Source organism: Paramormyrops kingsleyae, chromosome 2 (genome assembly GCF_048594095.1).
Source record: "Paramormyrops kingsleyae isolate MSU_618 chromosome 2, PKINGS_0.4, whole genome shotgun sequence".
Lineage (NCBI taxonomy): Eukaryota > Metazoa > Chordata > Actinopteri > Osteoglossiformes > Mormyridae > Paramormyrops > Paramormyrops kingsleyae.
In genome coordinates, this window is record NC_132798.1 from 30,152,245 (window position 1) to 30,178,142 (window position 25,898).

At 39.9% G+C, this 25,898-nt stretch overlaps 1 protein-coding gene across 1 annotated transcript; it reads right to left on the minus strand.

The window, feature by feature from the left end:
- Positions 1-22,783: 22,783 nt before the first annotated feature.
- On the minus strand, positions 22,784-25,043 carry LOC111848541 (growth arrest-specific protein 1-like). Its single transcript, XM_023820637.2, has one exon. The coding sequence runs from the start codon at positions 24,469-24,471 to the stop codon at positions 23,671-23,673; it is 801 nt and encodes a 266-aa protein (XP_023676405.2). The 5' UTR covers positions 24,472-25,043; the 3' UTR covers positions 22,784-23,670.
- Positions 25,044-25,898: the final 855 nt, after the last annotated feature.

The window sequence follows — 25,898 nt, forward strand, 5'->3', positions numbered from 1 at the left end:
AATTCCTCCTGTACGGTCGCCAGAGAGCTGGTTCGTAATTCTTTTTATGTTTTAAAATCATGAAGTAAAAGGTTACGGGCATTGACAGGTGAAAATAATGAATGTGAAGGTGTTGCCAACATTACACCATTCCATGTTCATTAGCATTTATTATGTTAAGCCAATGTCCCAGGATATGCCTACTGCTTTATTCTGAATACCTAGTGGTAGCTTTTCTTGGGGGTTTTCCTTGATGGTAGTACCGTTGTGCAAAGCTGAGGGTTGCTGATACCAAGGGAAGTTCTTTAATGTGGCTGTGGTGGACAACACCTGCTTTATGGTAGGTGAATTATGTGTTTTCTGGTTAGTTGCCTATGCCCAGCAGCTAAAAGACTGGAGAATGTGGGTATCGATCTCACTACCTCTCACATGCGAAGCGAGCGCTCTACCACTTGAGCTAATTCCCCCAGGAAAGGTGTCCATGATATGCAATTATTTGAGTCACTTGTTAATGGCTCTTCAAAATTCCTCCTGTACGGTCGCCAGAGAGCTGGTTCGTAATTCTTTTTATGTTTAAAAATCATCAAGTAAAAGGTTACGAGCATTGACAGATACATAAATGAAGGTATTAACAAAACACTACACCATTCCAAGTTCCTTAGCATTTATTATGTTAAGCCAATGTCCCAGGATATGCCTACTGCTTTATTCTGAATACCTAGTGGTAGCTTTTCTTGGGGGTTTTCCTTGATGGTAGTACCGTTGTGCAAAGCTGAGGGTTGCTGATACCAAGGGAAGTTCTTTAGTGTGGCTGTGGTGGACAACACCTCCTTGATGGTAGGTGAATTATGTGTTTTCTGGTTAGTTGCCTAGACCCAGCAGCTAAAAGACTGGAGAATGTGGGTATTGATCCCACTACCTCTCACATGCAAAGCAAGCGCTCTACCACTTGAGCTAATTCCCCCAAGAAAGGTGTTTTTGATATGCAGTTATTTGAGTCACTTGTTAATGGCTCTTCAAAATTCCTCCTGTACGGTCGCCAGAGAGCTGGTTTGTAATTCTTTTTATGTTTAAAAATCATCAAGTAAATGGTTACGGGCATTGACAGCTGAAAATAATGAATGTGAAGGTGTTGCCAATATTACACCATTCCAAGTTCCTTAGCATTTATTATGTTAAGCCAATGTCCCAGGATATGCCTACTGCTTTATTCTGAATACCTAGTGGTAGCTTTTCTTGGGGGTTTTCCTTGATGGTAGTACCGTTGTGCAAAGCTGAGGGTTGCTGATACCAAGCGACGTTCTTTAGCGTGGCTGTGGTGGACAACACCTCCTTGATGGTAGGTGAATTATGTGTTTTCTGGTTAGTTGCCTAGACCCAGCAGCTAAAAGACTGGAGAATGTGGGTATCGATCCCACTACCTCTCACATGCTAAGTGAGTGCTCTACCACTTGAGCTAATTCCCCCTGTCAAGGTGTTCTTGATATGCAATTATTTGAGTCACTTGTTAATGGCTCTTCAAAATTCCTCCTGTACGGTCGCCAGAGAGCTGGTTCGTAATTCTTTTTATATTTAAAATACATCAAGTAAAAGGTTACGAGCATTGACAAATACATAAATGAAGGTGTTAACAAAACACTACATCATTCCAAGTTCCTTTGCATTTATTATGTTAAGCCAATGTCCCAGGATATACCTACTGCTTTACTCTGAATACCTAGTGGTAGCTTTTCTTGGGTTTTTTTTCTTGAAAGTAGTATCATTGTGCAAAGCTGAGGGATGCTGACTCCAAGGGAAGTACTTTAATGTGGCTGTGGTGGACAACACCTCCTTGATGGTAGGTGAATTATGTGTTTTCTGGTTAGTTGCCTAGACCCAGCAGCTAAAAGACTGGAGAATGTGGGTATCGATCCCACTACCTCTCACATACAATGTGAGTGCTCTACCACTTGAGCTAATTCCCCCTGAAAAGCATGCATTTATATGCAATTACTTGAGTCACTGATTACAGTTTTTTCTGATTGCTTAAGCACATTTTTTGTAACTATTGGCTATTTTTGCAAAACTCTACACACAAATAAGAAAACCTTTCACCCAATTATCAAAACATTGTACTTCTCTTGCAAAAGCGAACACAGCTAGATGAACTCTTCACACCTTCGTAAAAATGGTGTTTTCGTATCAAACAGTACACACAAGCCATCATCTACTAAGCACACAATGCGCCAACTGCACACTGATGGTATGAATACAAAACACATCTGGCTTTTGCTTTCTCTGTGTACAGATGTCAATTTGAGGTCATACTTTTGTCATAGTGTCATGTAAACATACAAGGATCCAAACTTCAAGTATTGGTGTTTATTCACACTCATCAAAACCAAGACAAAGTCAGAACTCAAAATAGTAATTTCACAAAAAAAAAAAGGAAAAAAAAAGACAATCAGCCTACATCATGTCGTCTTTCTGGGTCCGGCCACAAAATTTCGTCCACATCGCATGCGATATCCTCCAGTCCAAGGCACCGGGGGAAATATCTCCTTGAATGCCGTATCCAGGCCTGACATGATGCCTGGTCAATATCTCCACATGCCTCCTCCATTGCCTGTAAAAGGGCTACCTGTTGATGAGGATGACGGTCGTACACTTTCCAGCGCCAGGCAGAGAAGAACTCCTCTCCCTCAGCCTCCTCTGATTCTCACTCTTCTCACTCTTACTGCTCCTTCCATTGTACTCCACATAGACAGCTTACCTGTGGCTTATTTATAGTGCTTAGGCTGATTGCAAAGTGAACTAATTCTCTAAAACAGTTTTCACATGTGAAAGTGTGCCAGACAGTTGGCAAAATAGTGTTAATGATAGCCATACATGTGTATAATTTTGCTAGGAGTGTGTTGGAAATTTGGTAATTGAGTGCAAAGCAGTGTTTGTGCTTTTAGTTTTGCAAACTCAGTGAGTGGTTTTGCTATAAGTATTAATAGTTTTAGAAATTGTGCTATAAGAATCACAGTTAGGGTTTAAGCAATCAGAAAAAACTGTAATGGCTCTTCAAAATAACTTCGGCACAGTTGTCAGTTTGCTGGTTCTTAATTCTCTTTCTATTTAAAAAACATCAACTAATAGGTTACGAGCATTGACAGATACTTTAATGAAGGTGAATGTGTTGCCACAACTACTCCATTCTAAGTGCCCTTAAGCATTTATTATGTTATAGATATGTCCCAGGAAATGGCTACTGCTTTATTTTGAATACCTAGTGGTAGCTTTTCTTGGGTTTTTTTTCTTGAGAGTAGTATCGTTGTGCAAAGCTGAGGGTTTCTGATACCAAGGGAAGTTCTTTAACGTGGCTGTGGGGGACAACACCTCCTTGATGGTAGGGATAGTAGATAAGTAAAATACACATTCAATTCAAGGATTAAAAGTTTTATTGTCTTTCGTACAAACTGTAGTGTACAGAGTACTATTAAACTCTTACTTGAAAGCTTCCTTCAGAGACCAGACAATTAACAATTACCAGTGCAGTGCAACATTAAATTAACTAACATTAACCATCCAATAGACAATAAACAACTACCAAATTATTTATACTATTGACAGAGTGCCCATGAGTGACCAGAAGAGTGCAGGAATTAAGTTTTCTTAAACAGTTCGTAGCATGGGTATTGTGTCTTAGCAATTTTTGTTTGTCGAACATACTGTTAGCATATATTGCACATTATAAGCATTATTATTATTTTACATTGTACAACCGTCTTGTCGTGTGTGGAGAAGCTGCCATTCCAGGACATTATACACCCTATGAGTATGGATTCCATAGCACACCTGTAGAAACTGGTGAGGACTGTGGTGGACATATGGGTTTTCCATGGAAACCTGAGGAAGTGAAGGCATTTTGGTGGGCTTTTTTGGTGACAGCTGCTGTATACTCTGTCCACTTGAAATTGCTGAGCGTGACTTCAAGGAACCTGAAGCTGCTGACCAACTCCAAAGCTTCACCTCCAATGTAGATGGGGGCATGATCCCTATCTTCTTTCCTAAAATTCATGATCAGCTCCTTAGTTTTACTGACATGTAGAGAGAGATTGTTCTCCTGACACCAATATGCCTAGAGACTCACCTTGTCTCTGTAGGCCATCTTGTCATTGTCAGCGGTCAGACCCATGATGGTGGTGTCGTCAGCAAACTTAATGATGGCGCTGGAGCTGTGTCTGGCCACTCAGTCATGTGTGAACAAGAAGTACAACAGTGGACTCGGAACGCTTCCCTATGGAGGGCCAGTGTTGAGGGTCATGTTTTATGGAACCACATGCTGTGGTCTGTTGGTGAGGAAGTCCAAGATCCACTTGTATAGAGTAGCACCTTTGTCCCAGACCCAGCAGCATCTGGATTAGCTTGGAGGGAATGACCACACAGAGCTGTAATCCACAAATAATAGCCTGATATACCAGTTTTTATTTTCCAGATGAGCCAGGATGGTGTGAATTGTGAAATGGCATCCTTAGTGGATCTATTGTGGCAGTATGTGAACTGCAGTGGGTTCAAACTGTCTGGAATGGAGTCCTTAATGAGTCCCAGCACCAGCCTCTAAAAGCACTTCATTGCAATGGAGGTTAGTGTTACAGGCAGGGCTGTGGAGTCGGTAGATAAATGCTCCGACTCCGACTCCTCAGTTTCTAAATCTTCCGACTCCGACTCCCCGACTCCGACTCCTCTGTATGTATATACTATGCTAATGTATTTTCTACATCCATTGAAGGAAAGGAAGGCAACATACATGTCATTTCACCACAGAACTACTGGCTAGGAAGCCAACACTCTACTATAATGCCACTCTACTATAATACTATATTCCCTTCACTTATACAAGTGTCTCTAGTCCTGCAAAAAACATTTACCTAATTATCAGCGAGAGTTAAGGCCCCCAAATACGCAGCGATCCGTGGCCGATTTTGCCACCGACCGATGTGCGTGTACAATCGCGGCAATTGATTGGCGGCCGCAGATTGCGGGTGTCCACATGGACGGGCAGATCCAGCTTGCCGAAAATCTCGACCACCGCCCCCATCCAAAGTAATGTGATGCCTCTGTCTGCTGCAGTGGCTGTCTCCTCTGTCAGCCAGCCGGAAGTTTAGTGCATTGTGTCACTCACCGGCCAGCTGATCAGCAGAACGAGCCTCTGCTGGAGACAGGTAGGGAGATCTGTGTTCTCGGCTCCTTCGGCCCCCTTCACTAGCGCATAGCGAAGGGGAGCTGACGGAGCTGAGAACACACCAGATGATTTTTCAGGCGTTTGACGCGTGATGACTCGTTGAACGGCCGAAAAATCGGCAGTGCATCTGTAAATGTATGGGGGGCTTTAGGCTAGGTTCACAGTTCCCTGTAACAGTGGAACACGACACAATGGAAAGCGGTGCCGCACCTTACCTGTGCATTACATCCCATATAGTGACGCATACAGTCAATGAAAAGCATGCTTCATGGTTACTTGACATGTTCGTTTTGTGGTAACATTATGCACTGCATGCATTGGGCTTTATTCTTACAGCAGAGAAGTAGTTCATTATGACTGTGAATTGGGACATTTCAACTTACTTTTTTAATTCCCATTTAAATTTAGTAGGAGTCGGAGTCGGTTAAGTTTTGCCGACTCCGACTCCGACTCCAGGTACCCAAAATTGTCTCCGACTCCGACTCCTCGACTCCGACTCCACAGCCCTGCTGGTTACAGGGTGGCAGTCATTAAGGCAGGTGACTTTGTTTTTTTTTTTGGGGACTGGAACAATGGTGCTGTTTTTGAATTAGATGGGGACAGCTGAGCTCTGCAAAGAGGTGTTAGATATGTCTGTGAATACAGCAGACAAAAATGACCTGAATTTTCATCCAAACTGGCAGCTTTTGTGGGTGTTGATTCTGTTAAAGGTCCTCTGTGGGGGCTTGTGCTGGTGGATCTGGATTTGTGATCTCAAAGCGCGCATAAAACAGGTTCATCAAGGAGTGACACACCAGTAGCAGTGAATGCATGCATCTGCAGTTTATAATCCGTTACCATCTGAATTCCCCGCCACATCCAATGCCCCTGTCGCATGCAGTTAAACTGGGACTCCACTTTACTGCTGTATTGATGCTGAGTTTTGAGGTTGTGGTTGAATATGGACGGTGGTAGTGGCGAATAGTGGCCCAGTCCCAGTATCAGAGGGTGTGATGACCGCAACGTGGTGTCCCTGGAGTGGCTGTGTGTAGCCTGAGGGGTGTCTACATCATCACTGTGATCTGCTAGAACAGGGAACCACCTGACATCGCTCTCTTAGAGACTGCTGTATGGGGAGACTTTGCGGCTGGTGGTGACGGATATCATGCTGCAATAAGGACACCGAAAAGGACATTTCAGAATGTCAGAAGAGGAGGGAGCGGCTGCTCCTAGGGCAGGAACCAGCCATGCTGAAGATGACCTGGCTGCTCCCCTGTATGATGGTGGAGGTAACCCCTTGGTGCAGTTGCAGTCCCAGATTTTGGAACTGAGTAGAATGCAAGATGTTATAATGTCACATATTGCTAATCTGGGTGATGTGCAAACAAGGTCAATTGTTTACATCCCAAGAGAAAAACAGATTGTACCTTTTAGTGGTGATGCATGGACAGATATTTACAAATGAGGGTCCTCTGTTGCTAAGAGCTGGGCAATGCGAGGCAAGTCAGGAGGCTCAAGGGACACCTTAACTAAAGAGCATTTCCTGGAACATGCTGCAGGTGAGTGTCCTGAAGTAGACATCCAGATAGACAGTGTCCCGCTTAGGTGTTTATGGACACAGGAAGTAATGTAAGCACTTTGACAGAAAGTTTCGTCAGAGATCACCTCCATAGGGAAAGCAAAGACCTGCACTACAGGTGCATTATCTGCAGCTAAATGGCTCCAGATAATGGCAGCTAAAGAGCTGCCCCAACCCTACTTATGTTATGTTGAGCTTAACATACAGGTGATGGGGCTTCCTATCCCTGAGTGCAGCTTCCTAATAATCAAAGATGACGATACAACAGAGACGATGCCAGAGAAGCAGATTCATCTCCACCTGGCATTATTGGAATGAATATTGCTAAACGGTGCAAGCAGTTAGTACACTCAGAGTTTGACACAGCTCTGCAGGGTAAGTTGAATTCTCCACTCCTAACAATTCCTATAAAAGAAATGTAATTAAAGCATTTTTGTAATTCATACTTTACTTTTTTAAGTTGATCAGAGTGTCTAGGAACTTTTCATTAGCAATCCATTGCTTCCTGTTGCCCTGGGGTATAAATATGAGGTGACACAGAGGCCCATTTCTCTTATCCACTCTTCAAAATGGGAAAGACAAGAGAACATGCTATTCAAGTAAGGCAGATGTGTGCTGATCTTCATAAATCAGGAACTGGCTACAAGAAAATAGCTACTCGCCTGAACTTGCCTATATCTACACTCAGAGCAATAATTAAAAAGTTTAAAACAACTGGAACTCTGACAAACAAGGCTGGACGAGGACCCAAGTTTATCTTGCCACCACAAAATTTCTCGAAAGCTCATTTTCAAAGAACTGCGGCAAAGGGTGGCATCTTGGGGTCGGCAAGTCTCCATAACAACCATTAGAAGCTATCTACGTGGCAGCAAGTTGTTTGGGAGGCATGCCAGGAAAAAGCACCTCATGCCCACTGTTAAGCATGGTGGACGATCTGTGATGCCGTTGGCCTGGTTCTCTTCCAAAGGCCCTGGGAACCTTGTTAGAATGCATGGTATCATTAACTCTTTGAAATACCAGGACAGTTTACATAAAAATCTGGTGGCCTCTGCCAGAAAACTGAAAATGGGTTGTCATTGGGTCTTTCAGCTGCATAATGATCCAAAATGTTTGACCGAATCAACACAGAAATGGTTCACTAGACACAAAGTCAACCTTCTTCCATGGCCAGCTCAGTCCCCGGACCTAAATCCCATAGAAAACCTGTGGGGTGAGCTGAAGAGGAGCATGCATTAGGGAGGACCCAGGACTCTGGAGGATCTAGAGATACTGTGCAAAGAGGAATGGTCAAAGATCCCTCTCTGTATATTCCTCAACCTTGTGAAATAGGAGCTTATAGGCGAATGCTGTCCTGTTGGCAAAAGGGGATTATACAAAGTTTTAATAGCAGGGGTGCCAATAATTGTGGCACTGGTGATTTTGTTAAAAATAATTATTTCTTAATGATGGATTTTTTTAAAAAAAGGTTAGAGGTTAAAGGTTAGATATTCTAATTCTTTCAGTGTGAGATTGTTACTGCAATAAAAAATGAATTTATTATAAGCTTAAGTACACATCTTTACCAGGGGTGCCAATGACTGTGGAGGGCGCTATATGTGTGCCAAGCAGGAACCTTGACATAAGATGTTTTAAATGGCCTTAAACTGCTTTCTTGACAAATTTATGTCAATGCAAAGTTATAACGACTAGGATATGTTTATGTGAATGAAGTCTTATATCTGGTTGCCCCAGAGTAGAGCAGTAACCGTGCAAAGCCCTGTCTTTAAGCAATGGTTTTATATATTAAAGTACATATAATATTTGTGTATTACACACACACACACACACACACACCAAAATAAGTAACAGTAAAGCACAGCAACATTGTTTTCCAAGGATGTTGCAGCAAAATGAAATGGTCCCAATTAAATGCAGTAGAAGGTTTGAGTCTAAAGGAAATTAAAAAATAAGAAGGATTAATCTCCTTCTCTAAGATCATTTTCAAGATTCTTGAAACTAAACTATCAGCTATCTTTTTTTCGAGCATAGTTTCTGGTTCTGTTTCTTCTGCACAAACTGAACTAAAACCCAATATTATGGTCTACCACTCATGAAGTTAGTTTTGCTAGGGAAACCAAACTACCATTCTTAATATCACAGTGTCTCCAAAATTATATGGTTCTAATTATGAACCTTTTGATTGCACTTGGATCTGGAAATTTTGTGTATGACCGCAAAGCTTTTTCAGAACTGAAAAGTATGACCTTAACTTGTGACCCAGCATAAATTAAGTAAACCACTTTCATTCAAGAACATTTCTCTGTGTCACACCCCTGACTCTCCATTCATTTCTATGGGCAGAACCCTATTCCCAATTATGACAATATTAACCCCTACCCAGCCCTGACCTTAACCATAAGGTATACAACCAAAATAAAAAACTATTTTTGTTTTTCATTTTTTTGATTGCAGTCGCATATTTTTAAAATTGAGCTTCCCCTTGTGGGGACTAGAAAAATGTCCCCACAATGTAATATATATATACATATATATATATCACAGCACCAGCAGCACTGACCTTCAATGAGGGAGGCAGACGGCTTGCAAAATAGGTAGGCACAATAATCTCAGGATCAAACTCTCTACTGGAGTTTATGTGCCCCCCTGTACTCAGCAATTTCATGAGTTGCATACAGATACTATTAGTGAGTTATGATTATGGGGGGGGGGGGTGTGTGATAGTGTGGTAGTGGGGGTGACGAATGTGTTATGGAAGTGACCAGAACAGCATCTGGCTGCAGGAGTGACTGAACAAACATTTTTAAGGGAGCTGAGCAATTGCTTTGTCACTCACCAACGTGGGAAGTTGCCATCCTGTCTCTGGCTCCTCACATCCCAGGCGAGTGGGTTCATTGACACATTCACTCACAACATAGTACCCTGTCGGGGAGGTTCTTATGTGGTATTAATGGGAGTAAGAACCTCTCCATATTTTTTATATAACATACATTGGATGACTCTTATGCAAGGAAACAACTTTTCTTCTTGTCCTGGACTTCCTGTTATAAATTTCAGGCTCACGGTGAACCAGCATTGGTTAAGTGGTTGTGCAAAACAGCATTGAATGACAGGTGCAGGTACATACTTACTTCGGCACCGTGAAACCACCATCATATGTTCTGAATGGCATAATACACTGTAAAACATGACATGTTTATCCAGTGTACTTATTTGAGGAGTTTTAAATCAGAAGTTTACGGTGTTAGTTGGACACTTTGCATTTTCCATTTGCATGAATGCATGATGATGGTTCATGAGCATGATACACAAAGATGAAGCTGTAGGTCGCACCCTGGTGAGGGTGCAAGAGTGTCGCAAACAGGATATCAAATTGGATTCTTGCATGAGATTAATCGTTTATCTCTTGTGTTCCACCGCTGTGGGCCAGGTTAAGCACCAGCTGAGAAATTATCCACATATATTTCAAATTACATTGTTATTACATTATTATTGTTTTTTTTTCAGCTGAGCCTTAAATATTGCAGATAGTTCAGCAGAAATGATAAAATTCAATGATCATGCACTAATTCTTATTGTGAATGCAAACTGTGGTAGCTACATAAGAAAGCACTTTACTCTGAAAATATAATATCCAAAATGATTTATTTGGTCATTGTAAGGCTGGGCACTGCTACAGCACCTGCACTGCAACCACGTCCCCTTTGCTGGTCATTCTCCCCTGATGACAGACAGTTGTACTTCATTCCAAAGCACTGACGGCTGCATTTCATCTTTGTGATTATGTGATTATCTAGCCTATAAAACTGGTTTTACCAGTTCTCTCAGTGTGAGGAATTGTCTCATGCACAGTCACTGAGCGTTATTGTCAGTATAATTACATTTTATTTATTTATTTTTTAACATATCCCTAATTTTAAAAATTACAAAAATGTCTGCCAGGGTGTCTCCTTGATTACATGGTTCCCACCCGTTTTTAATTCATTACTGTCATCCATCTGTCCTTCATAACCACTCATCCAATATATAGTTATGGCAAGTTTATGGCCTGTCACCAGAAACAGAGGGCACAAGACACCCTGGATTGGATACCAGTCCGTCACAAAACACACTGTGACAAACACATACTATGGGCAATATAGAAACACCAGCAAACTTAAATCATCATTGGGCTGTGTGTGGAAACCAGAATACAGTGGTACCTCGGTTCTCGAAATTAATCCGTTCCACACTCCGGATCGAATCCTAAAAAGTTTGAGTTCTTATCGAATTTTTCCCATAAGAAATAATGGAAAACCAATTAATTGGTTCCCGGCCTCACAAAATTACACCTAAGTACGTTTTTTTTTTTTTTTAGCATTTAAACACAAAATGAACAGGATAAAACAAGAAGAGCATTTTTTTCTTAATGAGTTCCAAAACGATAAAGATCTTATCCTATCATTACCCCTGTCCTGCCCCAATCGTCCGCTCCTTCCGTGTGCCACGCCCCCTCGTTAACCTCGTGTGGGATCCCTATGTGATCAGCTGTTTCTGGTTGTTGTCATTAGTCCTCTGTATTAAGTCCGCGTTTCAATTTGTTTCCCCAGTCCGGTCATTGGGTGCGTTCGACTTGCTTACAGCACTGGCTTAAAGCAACGCATTCTGATCCTGACGCAATGCATTACGGTTAAATGCATTGCGACCTCTCACCCGGCTGCACAAACTGGAACCGCCTCCGTGACGACACACCTTTGCCCTTATTGGCTGAAGAGTTTAGTTACATGCATGACATTTGTATCCCAGGCAATTCCGATGCGTAATCTGCTATTTTTCCCGAATATCACGTAAAGCAGTGAGAACTGGTTTTCAGTTAATTTACCTGGTAAAATAAAGTTTAAATAAATGACATAAATGCTTTAATAGTACACGTAAGTTAGTGGTTTATTTATTGTTAGTTACTGTAATGTTGCGCTGCTTTATTTGGTTAATCGTCCAGTCTGTGAAGAAGGCATTCAAGTAAGAATTGCGTTGACTCATTTCCTGGCGCGTACAATTTATATTAGGTCGGCGTTCACGGTTCGACTTCTGATATTCAGATCGAGTTCTAGGTCAAACTGGTTTGTACGACTTTCAAGAAATTTGAGTTCTAGTGAGTTCGAGAACCAAGGTACCACTGTATCTGGAAGAAACCCATGTGGCCCAGGAAGAATCTGCACATTCCACACACACAGAGCCAAACGAGGGATCAGAACCCCCCCCCCCCCCCCCCGCAGAGGTGAGGGAATAGTACTTCTTCATAATAACAATGAAGAAACAATGACAATAGCCCCAAATGCAAGTGTAATAGTATGTTATATACGCTCTAATCACAAATCTAAGCCTACTCAGAGTCAGCCTACTCAGAACTTCCTTCACTCTATGGCATGTGCATAAATGTGAGCAAAATATTGTGCCACTCAATTTATCTGGAACTGAAAGGCAAGTCATGACAGTGATGTCTTATCTCCCAACTATCTACTCTTTATCATGCACATAAGGCCAGGAATTTCTCTAGATCTGTCAGGGTTTCTGCCACTACAAAGACAATATATTAAAACCTCCGAAAGCAATGTTATTGGTGCAGGGTTCCCAATAACAGATCAGATAAAATACCTTATACCTTGTCCCTTACACTTTGACTAAATTGAGCTCAAAACAATAGTTGTGATGTGGCTATTCTTTCGATACAATCTTTTGCCTATAACTATGATGAATTCCCATTGGTCACGCCTCCAGGTAGCCACCAATGCTTAGTCACATACTCATCAGATATGCAGAATTCGGTTCTGTTAGGGAGACACTTCCATGACCATTAATGCAAAGCTTGTAAACATTTTAGTATAACTAAGTTAGAGGATTTTCCAATGATAAAACAAGTGCTAATTAAAGAAAAGGGGATACACATAAAGTAAAAAAAAATTGGGGGGGGGGGGGCATTTAAAAAACAATGAAAACAAAAATCAAAAGCACAGATGGAGGCCTATTCAAACCAGCAGCCAGAATGATTGTGGTGTGGGAGGAAGAAAAAAAGTCCATAAACAGTTACTGGCTTCTCTTAACTGGGATCAAATGGTGTTTGTTCCCTGGATATAAATAATTTTCTCCCACTCTGTGCCACTATGAATTGCAGCATTGATCCATGCAGTCATATTTTGGTTCTCTTATTGCATAGAATAACTTGGATGTTTCTTTTACTGAGCTTCAGACAAAGCATTGGTTCTATCCAGTTATTTTCTGTGGCTCTCCATCCCCTACAGTGACTGGATGAAGAAGCAAATAGTCCTGAACTAACTGAAAATGTAGTCCTAAATCCTCCGAATGAATACACGTTGATTTTAAAAATATTTTTTGAATACCACACTTGTAGCTGTTTTGAATGATTGCCCCTTTGTCTTTTTCAGTTTCTTCTTTAAATGTAGTCACCATCTAAACTAGAATTTATTCAGCCTGTGTGTGTGTGTGTGTGTGTGCATGTGGGGGTGGGGGGGGGGGGATGGTGTTCCATAAAGCAGGTTTTCTTACTTAGCCGGATATTTGTTGGATTTAAGGTAGTCTGAGGTAAATGTAAGACAACAAAGATAAAGTTCATTTTGCTCAGACTACCTTAAATCCAACAAGTTATACGAGTAAGCTAGAACTCCTGCTTTGTGGAATACCCCCCTAGTCTAATACTGGTATAAGAGTTACAAAAACAACATAAAAATACAAACACAATGAAGCGGGTTTGTTTGGTGGAACCATTCACTCACACATATAGGCAATTTAGCAGCTCCAATTCACCTTAAAGTTTATGGACTGTGGGAGGAAAATGGAGTACCCAGAGGAAACCCCACAACGAAATGGTGAAAAGTGCAACTGGATGCAAATTCCACACCCATGGAGCCATGGCAGAGACTCTAACCCTGGTCCCAGATATGTGAGGCAACAAGGTTAATGACCCAACATAAACACAAGATTGATTAATTTGCATAATACTACATTATTTCCTAATTCAAATCGATATTCATTTGCATATCCCGATATCGATTCATGAAATCCAGAAATCAATTTTTAAAATATATTGCCAACTCTCATGCTCTCAATCAGCCATTAATAATTCAGTGGTTCTCACCTGCAGTCCTGGGGACCCCCTATTATTGGCTGATTGAAAGGTCATCACAAAAACTCTCCATGGATCAGGTTTCCCACCCCTGCTCTATAGGTCGAGAGACTGTAGGTGAGTGTAATTTAATAACCAAGACTGGCACTGGAGGAGAAAATAATTATTTAAATATTTAACTTTTTGGGTGGTGAGTTTACAGGTACACTTCAGGTCAAGCTAAGTTTGTTGCATGCATGACAACTGGGAACACCATAATAATCATGATGGGGTTTTCTAGTAATTCTAAAACACGTATTTATTTTATAATTTAATATGTACTTTTGCTGTGACGGGTTGGTGCCCCATCCTGGGCCGTTCCCTGCCTCGCGCCCATAGGCTCCGGGAGAGACTCTGGACCCCCTGTGATCCTGAATAGGATGAGCGGTTTCAGAAAATGGATGGATGGATGTAATTTTGATTTTGTACCTTTAGTGAAATTTTTTTTTCCTTGATTACTCTTTTATCCGGAGCCAAGGACCTAATCTTCAAGATACATTTTCTTGGTTTTGGATTGTTAAAAAGAAAAAAACCCATTAAATTGACTATATTAAGATACACTAAGACATCCAAGACAGACACTGGAGTTTCCATTTCATTCTGCCATTTGGCCACTAAAATCCTGAATCTCAGAAGCCAGAAGGTTTTTAAAAATAAAAATACAGTTTTTAAAAATACAATCTGGTACAGGCGCACATACACATTTAATGACTGTTGAGTCACAGTGTTTTGTGGTTTTTTTTTCCCACAAGTTGATGGAGATTGCATATATGCCAAATGTTACATACACATTACCAATTACCTTGTTAGTTTAAGTCCACTCCTTCCAATAGGTTAAGATGCATGTTTTTTTGCCTTTAAATTTATCATTTATTTTGTCAGTTGTTAAGATTTGCACTTTGATTAGAAAGGGCATTTCCTGAAGAAAATGTGTGATTGCTATGCGCATAAAAGATCAAAAGAATAAACCATCTTTCATCCATTTAGTCCTCCTTCATTCCTTCTTTTTCATCCCTCTATTTTCAGTTTTTTATTGGGGAAACTATGACAGAAAGATGGATGAAAAAGAGGGATGCGAGTGAAATATCAAAAACAGAAACACAAGCACACTAATCCTCAATGGCTGGAATATTTGATAGCTGGAATGGAGTTTCTAGGTGAAAATTCTAGGGGAGAAATAAATTAATGTCAATGGGAGGAAAATAGTGGGATGAAAAAGAAAGGATGAAGGAGGACTAAACAAATGAATGTTGGTTGAATACTTTTGAGGTGCACACTGGATGTCTTCAGAAAGTTTAGAGGTTATATATTGAAGATTGACTGATCTCATATATAAGTCTATGAGAAAAATTGAATGGACAGAGGGATAAAAATGAGGAATGAGGGTGGAATATCAAAAAGCAAAATACAAGCGCACTCCTCCTTAATGAGTGGAGCATCCTTAGGAGGGGAGGTGATACATTTTTCTGGAAAAAAATATTTGTGAGAGAACATATTTTGCAAGTGCACAGCAATGCCACTTATGTAAATACCAAGGCCAGTTGCATGAAAGTCTCTTAGTAGTTTGCTTTAATGACCTTTCAGAGGCTGCCTTTTAATAATGAGATGCCATAAATATTCTATGCATATCTAAAATTCTTCAAATATCCCAGATTTCTGACAGAGGTAAATAATCCAGTATACGTGAAATTTAAAATGCTTTTATAAATAACCTGCAGTGACTCTTCAGGTGATTTGTTGACTCAGTGAGTAGCACTGTCAGCCTTCCAGGGTTGGGACTTTGAATCCCAAAACCCCAGCCTCGTTCCCTGTGACCCTGACCAAGGTAAGTGGTTAGAAGATGAATGGGTGGGTTTCGTCTCGATGGAGCAACCCTTGGTTCAGGGATAGGACAAAAAGAAATTTTAATTAAATTTCTTACAAGGGCCTCATTTTCCAGCTCACTCTGCAGGTGTGTCGATGGAAGTGGGTCAAAGGCAATTTAATTGCACCAGATTCCTGCCTGATCCTTCATCGGATGCAGTAATGAAGAGAGAGTCAGATAGGTCTTCTTTCCAGGACCTCTACATTGAAACTCAGCTGGGACCGAAAGCTGACACCAGCTCTGGGAAGGATGGATGGATCACTTGGGTTTTGTGTCTTTGGTTCTCTTTTAATAGTAATGTACTTAAAAGGTCAGGGTGAAGAGCTACGCTGTTTTTTTCTTTTAAATAAACAGAAGCTGGCGGATTTAAAAAAAAAAAAATCTAAGCACCCTTTTATTAAACTATGCCATGAAGTCTTTAAATCTCTTCAAAAAATGAAAAAGAAGTAGAAAAAATAGATTGCACATTTCAATTAGGTCTGTGTAAAATGAAAGGAATTTTAGACTTGAGAAACTGTTTTTTTTTCCAACTCAGGGAATAGAAGAGTGTCCTTAGGCCTCCGAGTTTGCATGTCCCATTCCTGTTCTGGACCTGTGTGCAGAATTCGCATGCTCACCCTGGGTTTTCCATGGTTTTCCTCCCATAGCCCAAAGACTTGTCGTTAAATCAATTGGTCTCTTTGAATGGCTCATAGTTTGTTCTTCTTTGTGTCAGAATGTACCCTGCAAATGACTGGAATCCCAGCCAGAGTAGCCTGTATTTCCTAGGATAGCCCCTGGGCTCACTGTGACCCTTACTGAATAATCACTTACAGAAAACAGAATGAATGAAATGAAAAGACAAAGAAAATAATCCAGACTGGAAGAAGAATGAACAATGACAGAATATTTTGCAAGTTAATTGTGCGTAAACAAGCACAGTCAGGACATACTTTGCAGCAAAGGCCTGACTATTAGTAAAGTTTTCTAGGAACATAAAAGTACCATATGCATACTGTGGGGGTTGGGGAGACATCCAGCCTTTCTCTGTGTACCCAGAGGAATTGGGCTGATTTAGTGCAGCTGTCTGGTGCATTCCTACGCTTACTAATCTTTGGTGGGTTATATGTGCACCAGTCCTCTTGCAGAAGTAGGCAGTTGCAAATCTTGACTGGGAACCAGCCAACTTAAAAACAGAACTTGTAAGTGAAGCTGTATCTCCGGTTTGTTTTCAGATTTCAGGCTCACAGGCTTGTAAGGAGCATAAACGTGATTTTTCACATCAATACATACCCACTTTCACTGCAATTGTTAGATATCACCATGATTTAAAAATCACAAATCAAAAAATAATACGGTCTTTTTGTGGTTTGTAACACTGCTTTCTGCATTTTAAGCTCTTTTCTCATTTTAAACATCACTGGTCAAGCAGTAAGAGTATTTTTATGGCAAAAAATATGTACAGTGTTAGATTTTTTTGAGTGGCAAAAAGCAATATGATTTTATTTCATATACATTCATACTACCCAGAATCTACTATTTACAGCAACAATGTTGGAGTAGTTATATACAATCTAATTCATTTTTTTACTTTCCCTGAAAAACATTACATAATTAAAAGTTACAAATCGAGATATTTATCTGATATCCCGAAAGCAGCAGCATTTAAACACAATGACTTATGGATTAGAATAAAATGATAAACCCCACTGATAAACAAACATTTGTCCCTTTTAGAACTGTGTACTATGAGGAATAATGAATACAGCTTTTATAAGAACACACATAACTTTTCTTAGAGGTGTACTAAATTCTAATCTTATCTCTGACTCACCAGTGCAATTTATCATGGCTCTGGTATAAAGGAAATTAAATATAGTGCCTCTCAATAATAATAATGACATGAATTTTCAGCTCATTTTCCATGGCCCAACTCATTTAAACAGGGGTGTCATAAAGGGGGGACAGGTAGGACAATTCCATGGGCCCCTAATTGACAGGGGCCCAAAAAAATTTGGAACACAATATAATTGGTCTGGGTTGGAGGCCCAATATGATACTTTTTCATGGGGCTCTAACGACACCCCTGCATTTACATAATATTCATTCCTTAAACTGACAAATATGTCCATTTGTTTATCTGACACAGCTGCTCAAGCTTATGTGGCAACATAACACTTTTATAACCCCAAGTATAATGAGGACACCCTTCTGTTAAGCCCACTTGACAAATGGCTAATTAGCTTGTAAGTTTGACTATGTACACACCAGCAACTTTATGACTGACTTCTGACTGAAGCTGGGGAACTTCTAAGGCCCTGGTTACACCTGGTATTAACATGGGTGTTCCAGTCACAAGTGGACAGCTCTAATTACAGGTGTAAAAGCATCCAAAACGGATTGAGGACACATTGAGATTGGTGCAACATGGACCACTGTGTAGTAAACTGCATTGTGAATAACAATGCAACACCAAAAAGTAAGTTTTAATCTGTGGGAAGTTGGTTTAATATCGGACTGTCGCAACCCATTCACATGGAAACATTGTCAAAAGTGCGCATCCTTAAGATTCCGAGCAAAGTCGGGAAAAATGAATTGTGTAAGAAGTGATTTATTAAAGATGTTTTGGACAGAACACATTTAAAGCAAACTTTCATGATGCTTTATGTCAAAGCTGCTTTATTAATATTGGTGAACCATGCCAGAAAAATGAAATGAACGTGAAATTAAAACGTGTAGGTAAGAATGTGCGTTCAATAACCTACACATTGGATATGTTACTATAAACATATAATAACAGTGTAATTGTTTATATAGACTGCTCTAGGTATATCTTAGTACTGAAAGACCTTTTTAAGACGTACATTTGTACTGTACTGACACGATATAAAAATGCATGTCTACAATGTGAAAAGTTGAACTTTACTGTGAAATATAATTTGATTTTTTCAAGTGACACAAATTGCATTATGTGAAATAGTATTTCATAATAATGGCTGTCTAATGAAAATTACAGCATTATTATGAAATACAGTTTAAAAATTATACGTAGAAGACAAACATTATAAAATATGAATTATGAAATGTTAATACCAGTTATGTAACTTAGTATCATAATACAAACATGTTTCAGCAGAAGTTTCCTGCCCTTCCTGGACTCTGTTGGATGTTATCAGCATGTAACGGAACCAACACATATGCACAGTCATACACTAGACGAAGGACGAATCAGACATGTGGAAATCCAAAAGACGGGTTTTACCACAACTAAGGACAAAACGTCAATGACAGACCTGGGGAAACAGACTTGAACGCGGACTAAATACAGGACGTGACATGGTCTGACAGCCTGCAACAATTCAAGCAAGCCCTTTATGGGGCATGTTCAGCATATTACGCTACCCTTATTAATCATAATAGAATTACTTTTAAATGACTTTTAAAGACAATAGTTTGAAGTTGAGTCGCTGCTCAACTTCAGGCATACTTGGAGGCAGACAACATACTGGTTAGATTCCAGTTGGGCTTCCGCCTGGGACACAGCACAGAAACTGCCTTAACTAAAGTCATAAATAACATAACACTGGCAACTGATGCCGACAGTGCGAATGTGCTGATGCTTCTCAACCTTAGTGCAGCCTATGACATGGATGACCATTTTACTCTGTTACAAAGACTTAAATTTGATGTTGGGTTGTGTGGAATGGAATTAAAGTGATTTAAATCGTATTTGACAAATCAATATCAATATATTCAAGTGCCGAATAACTATATTCCGTCATCTATGTCACTAGTCAAATATGGGGTACCACAGGGATCAGTTTTTGGTCCTTTATTGTTTTCTCTCTACATGCTGCCATTAGGTAACATAATGGGAAAACATAATGATAATTATCATTCTTATGCCGATGACACCCAAATATACATTTCAGTTACGCCTAATGACACCGCATCTGTTGTCACTTTAGCTAATCGCTTTAATGATGTAAAGACATGGATGACAGAAAACTTCTTATCATTAAATACTCAAAAAACTGAGGTTTTGTTGTTCAGAGGAAAGTCTGTAGATTGGAATGCTATAATCTCTGTATTCCTCTCCAAGGAGCTGAACTTTTCCCTCAGCAGCTCAGCCTGTAACCTCGGCATCATCGTAAATACAAGCATCTCATTCAAATTGCATGTGGATGCAATATCGAAGGTATGCTTTCTACAGCTACGTAATATTGCCAAACTCTGACGATTCCTCGCTATTCAAGACACTGAGAAATTGATACATGCCTTTGTATACAGTAGGTTACACTACTGTTATCTGGGAGCACACACCGCATATTAAACACCTTGCAGCGTATTCAAAATGCAGCAGCTCGAATTGTCACCAGGAGCAGGAAATTCGAACACATAACCCCTGCTATTTGTTCCCCGCACTGGCTTTCATGTTAGGTTCCGGACTGACTTCAAAGTTCTCCTGCTTACAAATCACTTAATGGTTTAGCGCCTGCCTGCGTAACCAAATTACTTCACAGATCACAGAACGCAGGTTTCCTTGTTGTTCCACATATAAATAAAGTGATGGTTAGCGGTAAAGCATGCTGCTACAGGGCCCCTATATTGTGGAATGGTTTGCCAGCCTATGTTCAGGTCTACCCATGCTCTCTGCCTTTCTTCCCACGTCTGACTGGTGCCTGCACAGGCTGGCATAGAGAATCGACTTGTTGATGGACATTGGTTTGACTTGATTACAGTCGACACCTTGATGTTAGCAAGCAAGCCCACTCTTTCCTTTTCCCTATAATGTTGGTGCCCGGGGGGGTGGGCAGCCAGTTGGCCTTGGCCCCCAGAGGTTTTTTTCTCCCAACTTTTTGGTTCCTCTCCTCCATCGTCATCCAGATTCCTTTTATTTGTTTCTTTCCATTTCTCTGTGTTTCTATTGTTCTCTCTTCGTGATGTTGCACTTATCACAACACACCTATGTAAAGTGCCTTTGGCTCACTCTGTTGTGAAAGGCGCTATATAAAAAATAATGTAATTGAATATTAAGAAAACCTGTTAAAGGGTCAAAAGCTTCAGCTAATGATAAAATCAAACATCAGATTGGGGGAAAAACATGATTTGGTTGATGGAACCAGATGGGGTAATTTGAGTATTTCAGAAACTGCTGATCTGACATTTTCCAACACAGAATGGTGTGAAAAGCTAAAACTATCCAGGACTGTGGTTTGAAAAATATTTTTGGTGACAGAGGTCAGGGGAGGATGGCAAACCAGGTTCAAGCCAACAGGAAGGCTACAGTAACTCAAACCTAGGGTACAACAACAGAACCATATCAGGTTCTACTCCTGTCAGAAGATTGGTAAAATATTGCCTGGTCTGGTCTTGATTTCTTCTTCAGCATGCAGATGTTAGGGTCAGAATTTGGTGTAAACAGCATAGATCCATGGAATCAACCTGCCTTGTATCAGTTCACCATTTCAAGCTGGTGTTAGTGGTGTAATATCAACCAAGCATCAGTTCAATGCCACGGTACCACTTTATAGTAAGGCTCCCCTTTGCCACTTTTAAATGGAAGTAACTCATTAATAAGAAGAAAACTGTGGTATAACTTGTTTATAATTGTCTAGTAATGATTTACAAAGTGTTACAACCTAATTAATAACCTGCTTATAAACCATTCATAATCCCTATATACTATAAGGGTAGCCTTATTGTAAAGTGGAACCAATGCCACAGCCTCTCAGTATTGTTGCTGACCATGTCCATCCCCCCATGTCACAAAGCACAAGTCATTTCAAATTGACTCCATGAACATGACGGTGATCTCAGTATACTCTAATGCCTTCAATGGCCTCCCCAGTCACCAGGTCGGAATCTAATAGAGCACTTTTGGGAAGCGGTAGAATGGGAGATCGAGGGTGTTCTGAGAGAAAAGGGGGGTCCTACCCAGTATTAGAATTATTTCTAGTAAAGTGGCTAATAATGGTTTGAATGGTTTCAGATAAAGTGATGTCTTTAAAGTAAAGACTGTCTATGTCCATGTTTTCATTGGCAAGCTGGCTTTGATTGTTGCCACTGCATAGAGGTTCTAAATCACTAATCTAAATGCCATGCTAAGTATGAAGCTGTACTGCTGAGGTATATGAAACTTAAAGACTATCCGTAACTGCTGTGTTTAAAATTGATTGCAATGATATAATGTTTTCTAATACTAACAGTCATATGCAGATTCATCCTTGAGGGAAAACTTTGCAAACCAGGCTATGCTTTCTTTAGTTTATTTGGATATGTTTCCAATAGCCTCCCTTGATTTTTTCCTCAACCCGGTCCTCAGGGACCCTCTGATGCTCCACATTTTTGCTCCCCCCAGCTCCCCTGCCAGACGGCCAGCATTTTTGCTCCCCCCAGCTCCCCTGCCAGACAGCCATCATTTTTAGTCCCTCCCAGCTCCTGGTAAAAATGTGGACTGTTTGGGGGTCTCTCCGAGGGTCGGTTTGAGAAACACTGGGCTACACCACTGCTGTCTTGTCGATGTTATTGTTCTGTCTTTAGATGTCTTCATGGTCGATCTGTATGACCACATTTCCAAACTTGCTTTGCTCTTACTGCTGCTTTGCCAAACTGATGTTTTTGCTTAAATTCACTGAATTTAATCATAATATAAATCACTCAAGATTACAATTACTAGAAATACCATGTCAATATACATGCACATAATTTTTACATGTAAGGATTTCTTCTTTGCTGACATAAACAACTTTTTAAATTTTAAACAATACAATTATAACCAACTATAAACGAAGTCTATAAACTGTTTGTTAATCAAGTATACTCTCGAAATGTGAAGAAAACTTTCTAGTAACACCACAGTACTGTAATAGCTAACTGTTGAAAAAAAATCGTGCAAGTATTACTTCCAAGGAATTTGCACGTTGAAAGATTGTGTTATGATGCCATTAAGATGGCTATTGATAATCATGATTATGAACAACGCACGTAAAACACACAAAAACACAATTCATAAACACAACATTCAATTGACATCACTTTAAAATGTATGGATTGTTCTTTATTACACGTATAATACTAAAACAATCAAGGATTTATATATAATTGCAGTGCTGTAAAAGGTTTTAGGTAAAACATTAAAAGTAGGCCTACTGGTTCGTTTTAAAAATAACGCAGTACTTTCCCGTTCAGAAAGCGTACAATTTTAACGTTCAATTCAACAAATATACATATAATGTGCGTTCGTGACTAGGTGTGTTTATTGAGAGAAACATAAGCGTTTAAAAATATGTAATGAACGTAACTATGCAAAGCGTACTTGTATACGTATACAACGCATTTTATCATAATGCACAAAAATTAAACACCCCCTGAACTGCATGCAACAAATCATGCAGCGTTTTCCTACGTACAATTAAACAATCCATTTAAAACTGGAATTCTCATTTTATGGTCTGGCTACACGTGCACGTGTGTATTTATGCATATAGTAATTCTGAATGTATTCTGACACGTCTACTTCATTTCACCATTAATTGAATATTACAGATTGATTGCCTGCATGCTGATAAAACATGCAATTATGTTTACATTTTTTTAATTATATTCTATAGTTGGCAGTGAATAGCTTTTTGTTTAGAATTTGTTCACAAATTTTAAAACAAGTTTCAATATTATAAAAACTATACATGTTGGACGATCCAGTTTTCAACAATAAAGCTGAGGCAAGGCAGTAGTTTTGAAAAAAAAAGTATTTGTTATGACAGTTAGGCTACTTTGCTTCCACGTCGTTTATATAAAAATAATAAATTGCATAGAAAATACATATTTTTTTCAGAATAGAGGTGACTTTAAATTCTTTGGAGTGAGAAATGTTCAGTTGCTGTTGCGTGCTGGCAATCGGTGCAGTAAATATAATTGAAAGTTTAAGATACGTGATACAAAATCAGAACAGGTGCCACCAAATTCAAGATACAATGAACGTTTTCAGGACACGCTGCATTACCTACAAGTTGATAATCGGCATCTTCGTCTATCCCATCATGATCTTCCTCTGAATCTGGCAGTCCGCTACCATCATAAGTTCGGTGAGAGCCAAAGCAAAGCGTGTTCATGTTAATTTTTACGTATTCGCAGATTATCCTCTCCGTTCCATCACAAATGCAAGTATCTAATTGTTCTGCTTTGGGTATTTTGCGCATGTTTGCAATCACATTCATACAAGCGTCTGTGCACCTTACCCCGTCAAACAGTTTACTACAATGGATTAAGTATTCGCGCATTGCAGCGCTGCATTCAGCGTCTCTTTCGCACCGGCGCCGGGCTTCCGTGCAGCCCATTTTACTTGTCCGAGGCAAGCAAGGCTCGATAGCACGTTTAGCATTTTTGCAAATAATATCCGTAGCACAATCACAATCCTCGAGTAATGGCCCGTTCTTAGTTAGGTTGAGCTGTATGAAGGAGGCGATGCAATGTCTAGGACACTTCGTTCTCTCTCCATTTATTACGGGGGCGCATGCAAGAGCGTATTGTTGGTACGCATGGTCGCACTCCGGTTCCCCTTGACATTTCATTATTGCTTGCCAGCATATCAGTCGACGACCACGAGAAGGAGAAGCAACTGAAAAATAGGGAAATAGCACAAATATGCAACTAAAATGAAAAATCATTCTGCGTAAAGAGGATAATAAGTTGGCAGACCTTGACATTTTGATGACTGCAAACATGTGGCAGAAAACTTGGTCACAGTATATATTTCTGTTTATTCATGTGTTAAAAATAAACTGTAGAAACCCAATTGATTCCTTTAGTCCTCCAATTACGACAAATTGCTGTTTGTAATAATCCTGATTTATAAATCTTCTTATAATTCTGTCCGGTGTAATAAAATTATTATAGTGGCAGCGCTGTCTGCTGTAAAGATTCATGGATCCATTTGTTCTCCATAGTTTATTAAAACATTATGAAAAAAAAGATTTCCACAAGCCTTAGGTGACGCTCATTCCATTCCAGCACTTCTGGTTGTGCACAGTTGTTGTTGTAATTTTCTCCTTCAGTACGCTATAGAAATCCAAGCAGCTCTTTTCGTATTCCTTCGGTAACAGCGACGCATATTACTAGCATTCATATCCCAATATATATTATATGAACGACTCTTTAAATACTCTTCATTATGTATGCGTGCGGTATTTAACAAACCGGACGGGAATACTACGTTACTTTTACGCGGACGGATTTTCCCCCAGCCTTCTTAACTCTGGCAGAAAGTTGGGAAGTTCTCATTGGTTTGAACACTTTGTTTTAAATCTTACGTAGTAAAAGCGTAGCGTGTGTGTGTGTGTGTGGATTGGTTGTGGGGGCGGAGATGCTGGGGAATGAATATTTGGAATGAAACGAGTGGATGGGGCCAAGGGGTTGAGCATACATATAAATTAAAATGACCTATTAAGGACTCCTGGGGAAATCAGACATGCCGGAATGGAAACACTTCCAAGGAACACGGTCCGGGGGTATTTATCTCTCAGGTGCCTCTTCTTCAGCCTTTGTTGTAAGAGGAGTTTGTTGTTTTGTCTGCAAGAGATTTTAATGAAAATGAAAGAGAACCATTCTATTTCAGTTTGTGATATACTTATGTATGTATGAACAATATTCCCAGTACCAAATCCTTCCTCTAAGGCAACTCCCTAAAATGAAATACTGTATTCACCCCTCCCATAGTTTAAAAACATTCCATTGGGTAACATCAGGGTATCTGTCACCTGCCTCCTGAGTTAGGCTACAGGCTCACTTTCACCTTTTACTACACAATTAAAGGATAATTAAAGCAAATGTTCTCAAGAACTTTAAATGCTTAGTAAAACTGAAGGGCAATGTTAGTAGTATGCTTGAAATACACAAACATTTCATTTATTTAATTATGTTATTTAGAAACCATTATCATTTATAATACATTTTAGTAATAAAAATATTATACTAAGCATAAACATAAAAGGCAGTGTTTAACTGGCAGATCAGAAGGTGCCAGAACCTGAAGAGTGTGTGAGAGCAGAGGGGTAACAGGCGGGTGCCAGAACGTGGACAAAACTTGCTATGTATAAAATATGCTATGTATTTTTAAGTGTTAAAGACAGGCATGACGAAGAAAGAGACTATC